The sequence below is a fragment of the Thamnophis elegans genome, chromosome 8 (genome assembly GCF_009769535.1).
Source record: "Thamnophis elegans isolate rThaEle1 chromosome 8, rThaEle1.pri, whole genome shotgun sequence".
Classification (NCBI taxonomy): domain Eukaryota; kingdom Metazoa; phylum Chordata; class Lepidosauria; order Squamata; family Colubridae; genus Thamnophis; species Thamnophis elegans.
Window position 1 is genome coordinate 65,317,653 of NC_045548.1, and position 18,738 is coordinate 65,336,390.

The 18,738-nt window shown below is 41.3% G+C and overlaps 1 protein-coding gene across 1 annotated transcript in view; it reads right to left on the bottom strand.

Annotated features, from left to right (window-relative positions):
• Positions 1 to 159: 159 nt before the first annotated feature.
• The window catches only part of MRPL13 (mitochondrial ribosomal protein L13), a 24,379-nt gene continuing 5,800 nt past the window's right edge, over positions 160 to 18,738 (bottom strand). Inside the window, exons 5-7 of the mRNA XM_032223276.1 lie at positions 5,498 to 5,584; positions 4,486 to 4,607; positions 160 to 469 (exon numbers count right to left, since the gene is read on the bottom strand). Coding sequence (XP_032079167.1) covers positions 445 to 469; positions 4,486 to 4,607; positions 5,498 to 5,584 — 234 coding nt within the window. The 3' untranslated portion in view covers positions 160 to 444. The remainder of the gene's footprint in view (positions 470 to 4,485; positions 4,608 to 5,497; positions 5,585 to 18,738) is intronic.

Genomic DNA, 18,738 nt, shown 5'->3' on the forward strand with positions numbered 1-18,738 from the left:
TAGTACTGAATGCAAAAGTTCAATCTTCTGAAAGGGAAGAGCTGCAAACACCGGGCCAGAAATTAAATGTGCTTTCACTGGTTAGCTCCAGCCTTCAGCAGGAAACCTTACAGCTTGCTCAAATATTTTGGATATAATGAGGTAAGCATAACATAAAAGTTCAACCAAAGGACAGAAAGTTTAATGGAGTTAAAAGATACACATTATTTTCAGGAAAATGCTATTTATTACTTATGTATTTCAGCTGTTTATTGATCTCTTTCTCTCTCTCCCACCAAAAAGGAGGATGTACCAACTACAGTCTTATTAAAGATTTTTTAAAAATCAGTAACACATAAAAAAATAATTTAAAATAGGTAATCCAATCATTTTCTGCCAACAGCCATAGTGTAATATTCTGGGAGTAGTAATAAGCTTCTCTTCGACCCTCTTACATTCTTCCTGTTACGTTGGTCGAAAGTCATCAGGTCTGTAAATAAAAGAATGAAAACTCATTAATTGGGATTTTTTGTCCTAGTATAAAAGAAATTTTTCTTAAGAGAAAGAAGCAGAACAAGAAGCAATGGATGGAAACTAATCAAGGAGAGAAGCAACCTAGAACTAAGGAGAAATTTCCTGACTAGTTAGAACAATTATAATCCGAGGAATGACTCGCCTCCAGAAGTTGTGAATGCTCCAATACTGGAGGTTTTTAAATAAGAGTTTGGACAACTATTTGTCTGAAATAGTGTAGGATTTCCTCTACCTGAGCAGGGGTTGGACTAGAAGACCTCCAAGGTCCCTTTCCAAGTCTGTTATTCTGTTAGATACCTGGTTATTACTGCCTTATATTTTTCAATAGAATTCTCCATAAAATAATATTGTGAGATGGATATTAATAACTGTGTGTGTGTGTGTGTGTTTGTGTGTGTATGCAGGCCATTGTTTGACTCCTGGTGAACTATCTGGACTAGTGCCTGCAGTTTTCTTGGCAAGGTTTTCAGAAGGGATTTGACATTGTCTCCTTTCTAGGACAGAAAGGGTGTGACTTTCACCCAAATCACCACCTAAGCTGGTGGAAGTAGAACTCACAGTCTCCTGGTGCCACCACCAAACTGGCTCTTGATATACATACAGGTGGACATTAATAAACATTAATACAGCCAATATGTAAAAGGACATTGAAAAAGAATTCAAAGACTTTTGTAAAATATTTATGGATATTATGAAGCTGCACAGCTCACAGTCACAATCCTGCTCCTCTTAACATCTCAGTGACAGAGTATTGATTAGCATTGGATGGTGGGTATGAAATTTTTCTTAATGGGAAAAGGAACAATGAGAATGTCATTGGGTTTCAAATACCCTGCACAGTTTTTTATTTTTTGAAATAGACTTTGTTCCCAATACAGCTACCTAAAATATGCCATGTCTGTTCTTTTGCAAGGCAGAAGAAATATAGCAAGTATCTTAGCGAAAAATCTACATGAGGAATAATTTGATTCTACCTAGAACATGGGGAGTAATAATTATGGTTGTCTCTTCTAATCTTCTGATGTAATCCTCTATTTCCCACTAAATTACTTCTTTTCTATATGTTGTTTTTTATGACATGGGCTGTTGCTATAAAACGCATTTTTATTCAAAATGAACTTCCTATTTTTTTTTTTACTTTGTACAATAGAGTAGAATAGTGCGGAAGAGGGATTCATATTTTTGTGAGAGATACTTCTGCTATTTCCCATGTTGACAGAATAAATCAAACAAACTGGAAAGCACATTAAAAAAAAACTGCAAAAGGAGGGAAAAAAAATCCCAAACAGATGTCCAAGGGATATATAGGGAATTTAGATTTTCAAACCAAAATCTAATATTCTCATTGTGCCCAGAGAGAGGAATATCTGCCTCTACCTAGGATTGAACTCACAGCCTCCTGATTGTGAGGCGAGAGCTCCACCTCTAGGCCACCCCACCACTCAACTTTTGACAATTCATACTATCATAAAATATCTTATTTAGAAACTAGAGAACAAGGACACTGTTTTAATTATTCACTATTTTAGTTACCACCAAGCAATTAAAATCAACTATGAAAAAGCCAGGGATTGGAATGCATTGATTATTAACTGATGACACATATTCTGTTTGGCCATAAAATGACACTGCATCTTTCTGGCTTTCTTAATTTAAAAAATAACCTGTTGGAATAGATTCTTGAATGCAGTGTTTCACCAAATGAATCATAATTACCAAATACAGGCAATATTTTACAAGGCAAACTGTTGTGGCCCAGCAGGAGCCGTTGGAGCTGCCGATTGACTCCGATAGCGAGGGACCCTATGAGTCGGCTCTGGAAGATGTGGAGGACCCTGGGCAGGGTTCAGACTCTGAGCAGGGACCAGAGAGGCTGGTTGGCCACCAGGAGGTGCCTGAAGCATGGAGCATTGTTGAAGATCAAAGGGAGTTTGACTCTGACGTCAGGCACTGGAGCAGTAGTGAAGATCAAAGGGAGTTTGTCCCTGACACCAGGAAAAGAAGGGCAGAGAAACGGAGGCAGCAGTTACGGAGGCAGACTCATAGAAGATAATCAAGCCCAGGTGGTTGTGGTTTGGCTCCTCCCAAGGGAGTATATAAGAAGAGACTTTGGGAGGAGACCTTTTGCAGGACACAACCATTCAAACAAGCGGGAGAAGCTCTTGTTTCTTTTGCATCTCTTGTCTCTGGGAGTCTGGGTTGCTGCCAACGTCTTGCCTGTGAGTCATGTGTGAGCTGTGAATAAAGCGTGGCTAACAGTAAGCTTGTGTCGGCATTAATCACCGGATGGAGGGGGGTCAGAACAGCAAACATACCTTACATCCGTGATGGCGAACCTATGGCATACATGCCACAGGTGGCACGCAGAGTCCTCTCTGCGGACATGTGAGCGGTTACCCTAGCTCAGCTCCACCGTGCGCCTTCTCCTGGCCAGCTAGCTTTCAGGTCTCTGCCACATATACGCAGGGCAGTGCACATGGGAGGGGGGGGTGTCACGTGCTCATACACGTGGGGGTGGGTGGGAGTGGTCACATGTGCATGTGCAGGGAACGGAGGCAGCACGGGAGGTCATGTGTGAATGCACTGGGGCAGGTCACAGGCATGGGGTTGCACGCTCATTGCATTATGGGGGCACATGCGCCCATAATGCAAAAAGGTTAGCCATCACTGCCTTATATTAACCTTCATATTCTTGTTAAAATTAACAGGTAGAAAGTCAAGTCAATGTTTTAGGAAGATGCATTAATTGTAGTTCACCAAAACGGTCTACCAATTTACTCTAATGGACGAATGGGCAGAACCCTTTTTTGGGGAGATCTGTTTGGGTTGCAGGAGGTAGACCAACCACACATCCCATGGTTTACATACTGAGTTAATTGTTTTTTTGTTTTGTTTTTTAACTGTGCGTTAGACATATTTTAAAGATTTACAGTTTAGCACTTATGTGTTTCTGCCTTAAAATGAGAGGAACAAAAAGCACAATTTATGGGTTCCCGACTGTAATGATATGTAGGAATAGTTGCTTAGGCTACAGAAGGCATGTTGGTGTGGCAAGCATGTCAAAAGGTCTTCGTTTCTTAGGCCGCAAAGGCAACGTGGGAGGCTTGCATTTTTAGATTTGCAAGTGTAGTATAGAATAGAATAACAGAGATGGAAGGGACCTTAGAGGTCTTCTGGTCCAACCCTGTTTAGACAGGAAACCCTACACCACTTCAGACAAATGGCTATCCAATCAGCCTTCCAAGAGAGTCCAGATAGAAAGGGCGCCCAGATAAACTAATTCTACATTATCATGAGGTGACCTAAACCAAATCGTGTGTGATTTATAATTGTTCTGAAACTTTTACTCAATTTAGTAAATTTGTCAAATTACAAACCAACATTTAAGAATGTTGAATTTAAGAACTGTCAAACCAGAGCAGACCACGTCCACCCAAGGCATTCTCTGCATTAACCTAGGCCAGTCCTTTAATATAATTATATTTTCTTGAAGCAAATGATCTAATGGTTAGGTCTAATCCCATTGAAAACCAATATAGTCTTCTCCAATATACCTAACCATATTTCATTGGCCCAAAACTGCTCTTTATGAAGTGATAACATTTGCAGGTTTGTTCTTTCATCAATGATTGAAACCACATGCTTGGCATCTCCTTGTGTTCCTCTACTTGAAATATTTTGCTTTTTGGCTTGTGCTTCTTATGAAGCGGGACTGGAAACATACCTGCAAAAATATCTTATTCTTTTATATCGCCACTGCTTGTCCTGGCCCCCCCGGTGTTGGAGGCAGACAGGCATTTCATTTTGGCACACCGGAGAAAAATTTAAACAGCCATATGGTTATGTAGATATGTGTAAGATTATAAATGCAGGGAGTCCTCAATTTATAACCATTCACTGAGGTAAATGCATTTGTTGGAAGAGGATCCACTGTGGAACGTATCACAAATACTCCTTTATGAGACAACTTACGGAGTCCAGATCTTTGGGAAAGCATCAATTTCCTCTTGCGTATATTCATTCAGCTTCTTGGGCACATTGCGAGGCTGTGGAAGCTCCTCTACCAGATTCTTACGAATGTCTTCAGGAATAACCTAAAGGAAGGAGAAACACAAATCAGAAGAGGAGGTGTGGGAATCAGGGTCAGCATCCAGGCAACCTGAGAGCTCCGAGGGTGGAAGAGGGAGCTGTCAGAGAGAGAGGGAGAGAGAGAGAGAAAGAGAGGGAGGGAGGGAGGGAGGGAGAGAGAAAGAGAGAGAGAGAGAGAGGGAGGGAGGGAGGGAGGGAGAGGCAGAGCCTGGTCCATCGGTAAGCTCTCAGATGGAGAGGCAACAGCCCCAGGTCTGAGGTGGCTGATGAGGAAGAGGAGGAACAGCTGGATCCAGTGCCTGATTTGCGGATGCACAGAAGGCAGAGGAGAGGAGAGCAGTAGAAATCTATGGGCTGATCCTTGGGAAGGAAGAACCACCACTGCTAGAAAAGCCCCACCCCTAGCTCTGGGCCTAAAAGGCAGGGGATGGAGATGAATAAATGTGGTAGACAACTATTCATCTCCCCTGTTGGACAGACTTGTTCACCTGCGTTGAGAGACAGTTTTTTGGCCAGGGCTGCTGGCGCGCCTAATATAGGAATCATTGATTCAACTACAGAGGGTTTTCCGTGTTTGGGGAGCTGGGTCAGAAGAGATAACCATCAGTCTTCATCCAGGTCTTCAGAAGTCTGGACCTTTGAGGACTCAGTTCAATTACAGCTATTTAGAGATAGCTGGAAAAAAAGTGTATATTCCCTTTTTTGTACCTTTCCTTTTGTAAAGAAAAAGAGCACAGTAATTCCAAAATTCTTACAACAGGAACTTCTGTAACAAAATTGTATTTTTCTAGTAGGAATCTTTCAAATTTAATTTCTTTCCATTATAAGAGTAAGAAAGCAAAGTATAATAAGCTGTTATTCATACATAAGAAGAATATTAGCAATATTAGCATACATTATCAGGAAAAAGATGTAGCCTTTGCATCATAGTTCTTCTGTGAAGGTTCTTTGGGAGCATTCCATAGATAGCCAGTTTTACAATCTGGAAAATAAATATAGATTTTATGTATAATGCAATGCAATTTGACACAAAGTAAGAAAAATACTTTAAAAATGCAATAAGCATAAGCATAATAAAAAGGAGAGCTCTCCTTAAGTTGCTTGCAAGTGCAAGCATGAAGAATTTTTCTTACATAAAAGTTGCTTTATACTCAATCAGATTAACGAATGCCTTTAGCTCAACATTGTCTACACAACAACTTTCCCCGACATTGGTAAATCCCAGGAGGATAGAACTTGACTTTCAAAATACTCCCACCATCATGACCTATGCAAAGAACTTAGGGGATTGGAATCCACACATCTGGAAGACTATGGATGAAGAAAACTAGAATAGAAATGACTGGGCTAATAAGAAAAGACAGGCAAAAATCAGGAGGAGGAGGAAGAGAAGCAGCAATAGCAATATGAATTGTATAATGTATGGATCAATTGTTTTAGAGTATATGTTTATCATTAGCATTTCAAAGTAATTTCATCACAGTCCAAAATATATGAAGGGTTCTATATTGGGATAGACCCAGTGGTGAAATTCATTTTTTTTTTACTACTGGTTCTGTGGGCATGACTTGGTGGGCATGGCTTGGTGGGTGTGGCAGGGGAAGGATACTGCAAAATCTCCATTCCCACTCCACTTGTGGCCAGCTAGAAGTGGCATTTGCTGTTTCTCCGAACTACTCAAAATTTCCGCTACAGGTTCTCTGAACTACTCAAAAATGTCTGCTACTGGTTCTCCAGAACCTGCTGGATTCCACTCCTGGATAGACCTTTCTATATGTTCAAAATATGTCTTTACTTAATCTTATGTCAGAGTATGTTTTTGAAATAAATGAAGAACTTTGTGCAGAAAAACTTTGGACCGCATTCCGGAATACCATCAACTAAAATAACCGGAAGCTGTCAGAGGAAAAAGTTTTAGACATTTGAGGGAAAGGCAACAGGAAGAAACAAGTAAATGGCAATTTTTAAAAAACGAAGTAGATCCTTTAAAATTACCTTCAATTTGAATGCATATTATAAGTCCTTGTATTAATACATAAAAGTGCCACAAAGTAGATACCACTAATTCTTTCCAGCCTTCTCTATTATAACTGGAAGTATTAGCTTCTCAAAAGAAGGGCTGCTTAAAATGAACTGCAAACAGTGCTCTGAACTACCCCTTATAATATCCATAAAACTGTCAAGTTAAAGACAAAAATTCCTACATTATTCCGGTATTATTTTTATACTTTCTAAAAAATGAGTCTGACACATCCAATTTATTTGTCCAGGCCAGGGAAAGTACACTGAGCATGCAATCTGGAATTCTCTCTCCCCCCCCCCCCCCACTGCAGGTTTGGAAGGATCAGGCCCATTTCTTGATCTTTGTTTTGGTAGTTAAACCAAGTTTACTCCAGTTCTGTTCAGCCCACAGAGATATTCTGATGGATAGACAGCATCCCAAACGCCTTTACAACATGCCTTTCCAATGGTTCACTGGCTTGGAAAGAGCTCAACCATTTTATTAACAACAAGGCATTAAAACTCTTAAGGAATGAATGGAAATGCTTCAGTGGTTCACTCTTTGGTAACTGGATGAAGATGTCATGTAGAAAAATGCATAAGCAGTCAACAACCAAAGCAGATAAAAAGGATGCTAAAATTAAAAACCTTTGTCATTGTTCTCAGTCATCATCATCATAATTAAGGTAAAGGTAAAGGTTCCCCTCGCACATATGTGCTAGTCATTCCCGACTCTAGGGGGCAGTGCTCATCTCCGTTTCAAAGCTGAAGAGTCAGCGCTGTCCGAAGACATCTCTGTAGTCATGTGGCTGCCATGACTAAACACCAAAGGCGCATGGAACACTGTTATCTTCCTACCAAAGGTGGTTCCTATTTTTCTACTTGCATTTTTACATGCTTTCGAACGGCTAGGTTGGCAGAAGCTGGGAAAAGTAATGGGAGCTTGCTCGGTTACGCGGCACTAGGGATTCAAACCGCTGAACTGCCAACCTTTCTGATCGACAAGCTCAACGTCTTAGCCACTGAGCCACCGTGCCCCAATCACTATAATTATCTGCAGACAAAACCTTAGAATCCAACTCCAAACCACAAAGCTAATAGAAAAATTATAAGAAGAGCAAGCAGTGTGAAACACGTCGGAGCAAACCAAAGCCACAAACAAAAAGCAGTGAGTTGAAAGCGGGCAAGAAAGGAATGTCACAGTTTCAATTATCTCCAAACCAAATAATTGATTTTCAATTATTTTCCAGTCTTTACCACTCATGCTTTGTACAAAGAAAAACATGTAAAGTGTTCTAGAAGGAGCAGATCTCAAGTCTTCGCCAGTCGGACACTTTCTCAAGTTGTTCTGGCATTTATAATGTTACAGACTTTTCAGTAAATTGCTTTAAAAGTTCTGTGGAATCTTTGGTCCTGTCTGAGCTTGATTGTTTGCTTGCAGATGCTTCATCACAGGTAGTCCTCGGCTTAAGACCATCATGGAGCCCAAGGTTTCTGTTGTTAAGTGAGACATTTGCGAAGTGAGTTCTGCCCCATTTAACGACATTTCTTGCCCCAGCTATTAAGTGAATCACTGCTATTGATATGTTAGTGACACGGTTGTTAAGTGAAACTGGTTTTCCCATTGACTCTGCTTGACAGAAAGTCACAAAAGAGGATCACATAATCTTGGGATATGAACCAGCTGCTGAATTTTGATCACATGATTAAGGGGATGCTGCAAAGGTCGTAACTATGAAAAATGGTCATGTCACTTTTTTCAGTGCTGTTGTAACTTTGAATGGTCACTAAATGAACTGTTGTTAAGTCGAGACTACCTGTACTGATGATGTTACCTAAATGGGTGATGAAATGTCTACAAGCAAGCCAAGCTCAGACTCCACCGTTCAACCCCAAGTTACAGAAATTCTATTCTATTAAAAAGTTCTGTTAATCTTTTCTGGTATTGTGTATGTCTGAATTGAGGGCTATGTGTGTGTATTTTCAAGCACAGTGATGACTAACCTTTTTGCTATCGGGGGAACACCCGGGGTGGGTGGGTCGTGCACATCCGTATCCAAGCCCATAATTCTATGCGCCCCCACCCTGCACATGGCCGCGACCCTCCCCCCTGCTTTTGGCGCACGATGGCACAGTGGACCCGTTTTTCGCCCTCCCCACGCTCCAGAGACTTTCTAGGAGTCTGTGGAAGGCGAAAACGGCCCAGTATGTTTCCAAACTTCCAGTTTGTGTGCTGGGCTGTTTTTCGCCTTTAGTAGGCTTCCCTGAAGCCTCCAGAGGGCGAACAACGGCTGAAAATCATGGCCAAAATCAGCTGGCCAGCACGCACATGCACACTGGAGCTGACAGGGCAACGTCTTGCATGCCCTCAGAAATGGCTCCGTGTTCCATAGGTTTGCCATCATGGTTCTAGCGTAACTCTGGAACCCCTCAAGCAATTTCGACCAAACTTGGTACACAGATGACTTACTCTCTAAAAACAAATACTGTAGGGGTAAAAGACCTCTAACACCCCTTGGGGAGGGGTGTTCTGTTAAGATACAGCCTATTGTGCCTTAAAATAGCTTCTACCGTACTGCCGTGAAATGGTTTCTACTGTACAGTGCAATGGAGTTGCCATGGTAACAGCTTCACAGTACTCCACAATGGGGCTCCTTCCGGTAAGGGGGAAAATCCAACATTAGAAATTAAATTTGGTCCGGGATTATTTTTGAGGACAAATGTATGGATTAGGATAAATAAATACCCAGGCAACGCCGGATTATCAGCTAATACACAATAAAGAGTCCCTGTTCGGGTATGAATAAGTTATACTGATCCTTATGAAATAGTTTTCTTTCATCTGGTTAAGAAGAGAAAAAGTTAGGTTTTTATATTTAAAACTCTTTTTATGGCTTTTATGTAGGCAGGGCAAGCTTTTGCAACACTGCAATTTTCTTTGTGTAAACACGTGCTTTGTTGCTTAGAGTAATATTTGGAAACCTACCTAAAATAGGAAAAATAACCAAAGAGGACAACAGTTATGGTTGAACTTCTCCCTATTAGCCACAGGAAGTCTGGGAAGATCTGTTTACCCTAGAATGGAAGCGAAGCTGGCAAAAGTAGAGCGAGTGGCATAATGTCCCACTGTGTGGAAATTATGATGCGTTTCATGGACTTATAATTGTTTTCATAGAATGCTGTTGTGAGTTGCCTATGATTAACATGTATAAGATTGGTGGCCATATAAATTTTCTAAATAAATAGGCATAGCCATAATTAAGTTGGGCAAAAGAAATATATTCTCTTATTGCAGTCAGGAAGGAAAAAAAAATCAAACCCAAGACCAGCATGGTACATACAATCTTTACAAAGGATCACTGATTCAGATGACACAGTTAAGGTATGAGGGGTCCTTGGTTGCTTGTTTCCTTGCAGATGTTTCATTACACAAACTAGGTAACATCATCATCACTAGCACTGATTATGTTACCTACAGTAGTGGCCAAAATTGTGGAAACCTTTTGGGAAAAGTGTATTTTTGAGATTTGATGGCTAATAACACCACTTTTTTGGAGTAGTATCATAAAATTATATATCAATGGAAAGATAATTTAATCAAGGATGCAATGCAATAAAGTTTGTTCAATTATCTGTATTCTATGAAAATTTATAGCCTAGTAATCAGAAAAAGGAAGCACAACTTGCTTAGGTTGTTATCCATCTGACTGTAGCCAATGAGCATGAGTGTTTAGATCAGGGGTAGTCAACCTTTTTATACCTACCGCCCACTTTTGTATCTCTGTTAGTAGTAAAATTTTCTAACCACCCACCAGTTCCACAGTAATGGTGATTTTATGAAAACCTAATGAAATTTTTTAAATAATGCTATGAATTTTTTTTTAAATAGTCAATTAAATTTTTTAAAAAGGAAAATGCTTCAGTATTGGACAAAACCCCTACCGCCCACCATGAAAGCTGGAACGCCCACTAGTGGGCGGTAGGGACCAGGTTGACTACCACTGGTTTAGAGAGCCAATCAGGTGTCATCTTGTTTTGCCAATGCACCAATCAGATCACAGTAGGATTCAGTTATTGATGTCATGAACTGAAGCTGGGAGGAGGACATTTGTCAGTGTGTTATGTGATCGCTATCAAGGTTGGGGTTTTTTGGGCTGTTTCATTTAGTGGCTTATAAAACATAATGAAATTAAAGTAATGGTGCAAAGAGTTGACTGGTCACTCAGAAAGTGATGTAAAATAGTATTATTAAGTGAAAAAGGCTACAGTTATAAAGAAATTAGTGGAAACTTAACCAAAGGTGGCATTTCTAAGTTTTTGAAGAGATATAAGGAGACTCAGTCACTACATCCCCACATTGGTAAAGGCAGGAAAAGGTGCACAACAACAAGCGATGATAGAAGAGTTAAGAGACTCTGCTTACATGACCGAAGAAAACCATCTGGGTGCATATACAAGATGAAATGGTGCAATGCAATGTGAAGTTGAGTGCAAGGACTGTTTGGCGCAGACTGCAGGAATTTGGCCTAAAATCTAGAATTTCATAAAAAAACTGCTATTCTAATAACAAATCCTTCATAAAAGTTATTGCATTAATTCTTGATTAAATTATCTCTCCATTGATATATAATTTTATGATACTGTTAAAAAAAAAGTGGTGTTATTAGCCATCAAACCTTAAAAATACTGTACACTTTTCCCAAAAGATTTCCACAATTTTGGCCACTATTGTAGTTTGGGTCTCTGCAAGGAATCGAGCAAGTTCACAGAGCACCAAGGACCCCTCATGCCAACCCTGAGCTATAAATATTCTCCTTTATTAGTACGGTTAAGGTAATTGTCTGATACAGGCCTCAATTTCACCAACTCCTACATATTGAAAATGATACGAGTCCTCCAGAGTCCCGTCTCAAAACAGAGAATTCCTGACTTTTCAGAAAAGTAGTTCTGCGGTTGTTCTTACTGCAAAGAAATCTCTGTTTCTCCTTTTTTTTAAGTGCCTTTATCTTGGCTTGTACATAAGATTTGCATTTGAGGAATATCATTGGGAGGAAGCTTTCCAAATCGTTGAAAGCAGAGGCTGCTCTGGGGAGGAGAGGGATCGGATCCAAAAGCCCTGGAGAGCATGAGAACTACTTGGGCTGCCAGCCCTCTCGGAAAACGTGAAATAATGTAGACATTGAGCAGCCAAAAGTACAGTATATTAAAATACGCAGCTTGGACAAGCTTGATAAAAAGGAAGTTGTAGAACTGTTAGTCTTGTAGGGGGAAAAAACCCACTTGATTACATTTAAAATCAAGTCTTACAATGCTAATATATGAATACCTCCATGTAACATTAATCATAGCTAGAAAGCAGTGGTGGGTTTCAAAAATTGTTTGAACCTACTCTGTGGGTGTGGCCTCCTTTGTGGGAGTGGCTTGCCACCCATGTGACCAGATGGGAGTGGCTTGCCACCCATGTGACCGGATATGAAGATGCCGACGACACTCGTCAGAACCACCTTAAATTACCTCACACACAGCACTGGCATGCATAAGAATATGATGTAAACTTGTTTTTTAAAAGGCATCTTTGGTTTGCGTTAAAACAACTTCAAGACACGCAATGTTCTGATTGCACCACAAACGCAGCAGTCATCCTTACTTTTCACAGAGGCACTGAGTTTTATAAATATGAGCATGATAGTGTAGAATAATCATGTCCAAGGACCAGTGGTGGGTTTCAAAATTTTTTGGAACCTCTTCTGCAGGTGTGGCCTGCTTTCCGGGTCCACTGGTGGAACCTCTTCTAACCGGTTTGGTAGATTTGACGAACCGGTTCTACCGAATAGGTGCGAACTGGTAGAAACCCACCTCTGCTAGAAAGGCAAGAATATGGAAGAACCAATTTCCCATTTTCCACAATAAGCTGAATGGATCTGAAGATGCATTATTATTAAACCATGAGTTAAATTTAATGGAAGACTGGGATCCAATTAACTGAAAATCCTACTTATTTCAAAACACAAATAAGACTAGATCAGGGATGTCAAACTGGTGACCCGTAGGCTGGATGTGTTAGTTAGTTAGTTAGTTTATTAGTTTTGTATGCCGCCCACTCCCGAAGGACTCTGGGCGGCTTACAATGTCACATGCAGGCCACACCCACCCAGCTCCGTGAAGGGGAAAACCATTGCAAAAAGTCACATGATGGCAACATGATGTGGTGAGTTCGACATCCATGGTCTAGATACTCACTCAATAAATATATGGTTTTAAGATCAAGAATCGCTGCCAAGAAAACCATGATCTGAGATAGCACTTTAAAAACAACAACGAAAACTATAGCGGTAAAAAAAATCTTGCAGCTGAGAGCCAGTACAGCAAAGTAACTAAGCATCTGAAAATCTCAAATTCCAACTATACAGTAATGTGAATTCACTAGATGATCTTCAAAACACACTTTCTCTGCTTCTCAGTCACTTTCTCCCAACTGCATTAGAGCCAGATTACACTAACTCTGTGGGTTTTCTAAGGATTACACATAGACAATAGGCATCAATAAGGTCGAAAGCTTGGAAGCCCTAAATAAATATAATAGTAATCATTACCACCACCTCCACCTTCATTTTGGCAATCGAATGGTGAAATAATCCCTATTTCACAAGTACATTTTCACATGCGCTTGACTATTCCGTCATTTACATAGGGATGTTACACAGGGATGTCCACCCCAATCTCCCCAAAAACTCTGGGGATAAAAGAGTAGATATTTTACAAGAAGAAGCTTATCATGGGGGTGGAATCAAGAAAGGACTTAATTCACTGCTGACCATTAATTGATACTTGTGTATAGGCTTGAGCAATAAATGTTAGCTGGGAGTAAACATATGGTCCTGATTCTTTGTGCCTGACAGATATTAAGTTATAAATACCTATATTACGGCTTCATACTGAATCATCACCAAATCTTTTCATGGTAAGCTTGTGACCTAATTTCATAAATTATAAGGCCCAACATTTGTGATGCTGACACAAACAAATATACCCCAATCTCATTTCCATGTACCATGATATTGAATAACACTCTCGGTGATTTTTTTTAATCAACCCAAAGGAAATTGGGATACCCAGATGACCTTGGGTTTCACAAAGTAAATTAAAATTAGTTTAAGATCCTGAAAATAGATTTGGCATGCACATATTCCTCCTTACAAATAAGGGGAAACTGAAGACAAAGAAACTGATAGGAAACATTTATATAAATGCAGCAGTTTATTTGGGTGGAGGGAAATCAAGCACATACTTGTCCTTCTTTAAAGTATCATCATTTTTTTCTGGGATGGCATCTTGGTTTTTAAGTTTTAAATTTTTAGCACTTTTTAACTTTTTATTATATTGTAAGCCTCCTAGATCAGTGAGGTGGGCAGCATAAAGGTAAAGGTTCCCCTCGCACATATGTGCTAATCGTTCCCGACTCTAGGGGGCGGTGTTCATCTTTGTTTCAGCAAAGACCCAGCACTGTCCGAAGACGTCTCCATAGTCATGTCGTGTTCATCTTCGTTTCAAAGCTGAAGAACCACCACTATCCGAAGACGTCTCCATGGTCATGTGGCCAGCATGACTAAACGCCGAAGGCACATGGAAAGCTGTTACCTTCCCACCAAAGATGGTTCTTATTTTTCTACTTGCATTTTTACATGCTTTTGAACTGCTAGGTTGGCAGAAGGTGGGACAAGTAACAGAAGCTCACTCCATTATGCGGCCCTAGGGGTTCGCTGAACTGCCGACCTTTCTGATTGACAAGCTCAGCATCTTAGCCTCTGAGCCACTGCGTCCCTCCTATGGGCAGCATAGAAATTTAATAAATAAATAGTAATGAAGCTGAGGATAACTACACAATTTCAGGAAAAAAGATACAGTGGCTTTAAAGAGGTACAAGCAGATGTCATGTTCATGATATTCATAATATTCAGTTCCCTCTTTTGGAACTGAATCCAAAGTGCCTGATATCCTAGTCTTAATCTCCTTGGCCTCCAAAAGAGTAGATAAATAGCGAGACAACAATGAATTGCCCTGTTCCTGTTGATTTTCCATTTACATTAATCCTTTCCCAAAGGCGACCAAAAACCCAAAGCATCTTTCTTTCATCCTGTACATTCCTAACTGGCAGGTAACTTAATTCCAGCATCTTTATGAATTCCTTCATATGAAAGGGCCACATAACTAGAGAGAATAAGGTTAATGACGTTATTAACTCAGCATTCACAGATTTAAGATATTTACACATAATCTTCTAAAGATTATGGATTAAAAAGTTGTTCCTTAAATTACAGACGAAGTAAAAGAATTTGTGATGTCTATATACCAATTCAAGAACTTTTACAAAAATTTAATTAACAGTTTCAAATTCCAAAGTGTTCAAACACACTAACTTTCCATTGTTTGGGTAACACTTTGATGTGTGGCAAGAAAAGTAGGAATAGTAAGTACAGGTTGTCCTCGATTTACTCAGTGACCGTTTGAACTTACAGTGACACTAAAAAAAGTGAGTTATGACCATTTTCACACTTATGACTGTCTTGGCATCCCTATGGTAATGTGATTTATGTTCAGATGCTTGACAACTGACTCATATTTATGACTGTTGTAATGTCCTGGGAATATATGATCCCCTTTTGTGACCTTCTTGACAATTAAAAGTCAATGGGAAAGTCAAATTCACTTAACAATGGTGTTACTAATTTAACAGCTGCAGTGATTCACTTAACAAATTCCAAAACTCGGCTGCCGAGTCTTCCAGCAGCGGCCGCTCTAGGAGTGCACTCTATGGTTGTGAGCCGGCTGCTGGACAGAGAGTCTTCCGGACAGAGAGTCTTCCAGCAGCCAGCCCACAACCATAGAGCGCACTCCTAAAACGACCACTGCTGGAAAACTCGGCAGCCGAGTTTTGGAGTTTGGAAGAAGTTATGCTTGGAGCACAGCACGACGCCGTGGCCTTGCAGGGAGAGCTGGGCCAGGGCATGGTGAGGCTGGGAGGCATGCTTGCTGGGGGTGGAAGGGGCGCTCGCGCAACCCCCCTCTCCAGTCAGGCAGAGCTCCATGCACTGATCTAGGGGGTATCCCTAATGGGCCAGCCGCGAGAGCTGGGGGGCGGGCAGAGTGCCATGTGGCTTGGCGCCTTAGGGATACCCCCTAGGTCGGTGAATGGCGCTCTGCCCGGCTGGAGAGGTTTGCCGGGTGGCTGCTCATGAGCGTGGTCACCTCATGGCTGCTTTGCCCCTGAGGCTGTGCCTGGCTCTTCGGAAGCCTGCTCTCAAGGGAGCAGCCGCCTGGCAACTCCCCCCTCCGACCAGGCAGAATGCCACTCCCCAACCTAGCGGTATCCCGAAGACGGCAAGCAACGTGAGCGCCTTTCCACCCTGGCTCCCGCAGCTCGGCGCCTTCGGGATACTGCTAGGTCAGTGAGCGGTGCTCTGCCTGACCGCGGGTGGTGGTGTCCAGAGGGCTTATTTTTTGGGGGGGCTTATATTTTTGCCCATGTGAAAAATGTGGCAAGGTGTTAGTTTCAGGACAGGTCGTATTTTCAGAGAAACACGGTACTTTGTTCGCTATAAAATGTGGTTTATAGTAGTTTATCAATTAAGTGAATGTCCCCAAATTAAAGTCTTACTGGTTTATGCTGCCCTCTGGTGTTCAACCACTGCAATATTCAGGAGACTGTAGACAGACCTTGCCTAACGACAGGCCAGTTTAGTGACTGTTCGAAGTTACGACAGTGCTGAAAAGATAACCTTTCGACCAGTCTTTGCATTTATTACCATCAGAGCATCCCTGTGGTCATATGATCGAGTTCTGAGCGTTTCGCAACTGACAGGCATATACAATGGTCATAATATTGTGTGATTTGGGCACTTCAATGTTGGCTTTGGACAAGCAGAATCAATGAAGAAGCTGACAATACAATCGCAAGTGGCAGTCATGGGGTGCCTTGCTTAATGACCCACACTGACTTATTTAACGGCTGAATGGGAAGTGACAGGTCTGTTGAGATCATGTGATGTTTTGTTTATGACGGTGTCATTTAGCAAAGGATTTGATAGTCCCAGTTGTGGTCACTATGTAAAGTCTACCTGTAAAACTGAAAATTAATGACTACACTAACCAAAAAAGTAAAGTTTTAGCTTATTTTTACAAGCCATCATTATGAAATGTTCAACATACCGCACGATGGTGGCAACCCAGCCACTTAATTAGATAATAATACCAACATATCAAGAAAGTAGCTGGCTAGAAAAGAAATAATTAACTTTATAATACATCTTCTAAAGTTAAGAGAAACCAAATAGCCTTTTTAAGCCTTTTTAAAATGCCAGTCATAACCTGCTTATTTGTAAATTAACTATCAAAAACAATCAGATCTGTATTATAGCATAAGAAACATATGGACTATCATTAAAGCTAACTTATTTAGATCAATATACTCTAGTCCAGGCCCAGTGGTGAATTCTGGATCCCATTCCAACTGGTACAGTTGGAACGGGCCCGGCGTCACCCACATGGATGCGCGCATGCGTTGCACCTGCCTGCCATGCCTCCGCAAGTCTCCGCGATGCTCCAGCTGTTCGGTGGAACATTGCGCAGGCGCTGTACGTGCCACGCGCGAGCACGGAAGTGCCGAAGGCTTAAAGGACAGGTAAGGAGCTCGGGCGGGCGGGTGGACCCTCCGGAGCACTGTACCGGAACGGTACCTCGTGCTCCGAGCATGCTCCGGTATGCCTGTACGGGGATGTACCACCTACAACCTACCACTGTCCAGGCCCTAATCTGATTGGTCTTGGTGATCTTAGGATGATCAGGCCTGGCTAGTGGTGACAACCCAAACATATCAGGGCTGTAGGAGAGATTCAGTCTGAATAAATAGTAGGATAGTTAATTTGTAAATGCATGTTATAGGAACAACATGAAATGTCCACTAGGTAAAAAGGAACACAACGAAAAGAGATAAATATGATTAATAAAGCTCATTATATACATTAACTAAGTCATTTCAAATAAACCGCAAAGTAGCAATAGAACTTAGACTTATATACCGCTTTTACATCCCTCTCCAAGCGGTTTACAGAGTCAGCATATTGCCCCCAATAATCTGGGTGCTCCTTTTACCCACCTCAGAAGGATAGAAGGCTGAGTCAACCTTGAGCCTGTAAGATTTGAACTGCCAAATTGCAGGCAGGCAGCAGAAGTAGGCTGCAGTACTGCATTCTAACCACTGTGCTACCAGTAAATATCTATTTAGAAAATTTATTTGCCGCCTGTCTCATATCCAACAACTCTGGGCAGCAATATATTATAAAATATACTGTAAAATATTAGCCAGTGGAAATTTAGGAAATGTATTTCACATAAGCTAGTCATGTGATCATTTTATGTCTATGTTCTCTGCTCCTGTCGTAAATGCTGAATAGGTCAGCAATTCTTTTGATGACTGCTGTGCTTTCTCAAGTGTACTTAGTTGAACAACAAGGAACCAGTACTACGGTCAAAGCCAACTATGTGTCATGACAGAGGAGAAGAACATCAGAAAGCATCAGAAAAACCTCTTGGCCAAAGCCAAGATGGCTGAGATGAAAAAAGGTGATAACAGCAAAATAGAAAACAGCTCAATAGCAAAGGAAGAGCTGTGGAGGAGAAGCAAGCAAAATGAAGGAATGCACAGAGATCACAAATCCAAAGAGTGAGAACAGACAGAAAGTTGCCTTTGAGAAACAAATAACCACTATAAAAAAGTTACAAATGAAATTAACCTCAAACATGATACATAGCCAGACCTTGGGAAGGGAAAAGTTAACAGGGAGAATTTATGTTCCAGATATTACAATGAATAGATATCCCAGCATCACACCAGTGGTGGGTTCCGGATTCCGTTCCAACTGGTACAGTTGGAACAGGCCTTGCGTCGCCCACATGGATGCTTGTGGCATGCGTGCACACGCATCATAGCTGCCAGCGATGCTTCCGCAAGCCTCCGTGACGCTCCAGCTGCTCAGCGGAGCGTCGCGCAGGCGGTGTATGTGCCATGCGCCTATGCGGAAGCACCGAAGGCTTTAAAGAACAGGTAAGGAGCTCGGGCGGGCAGGTGGGCCCTCCGGA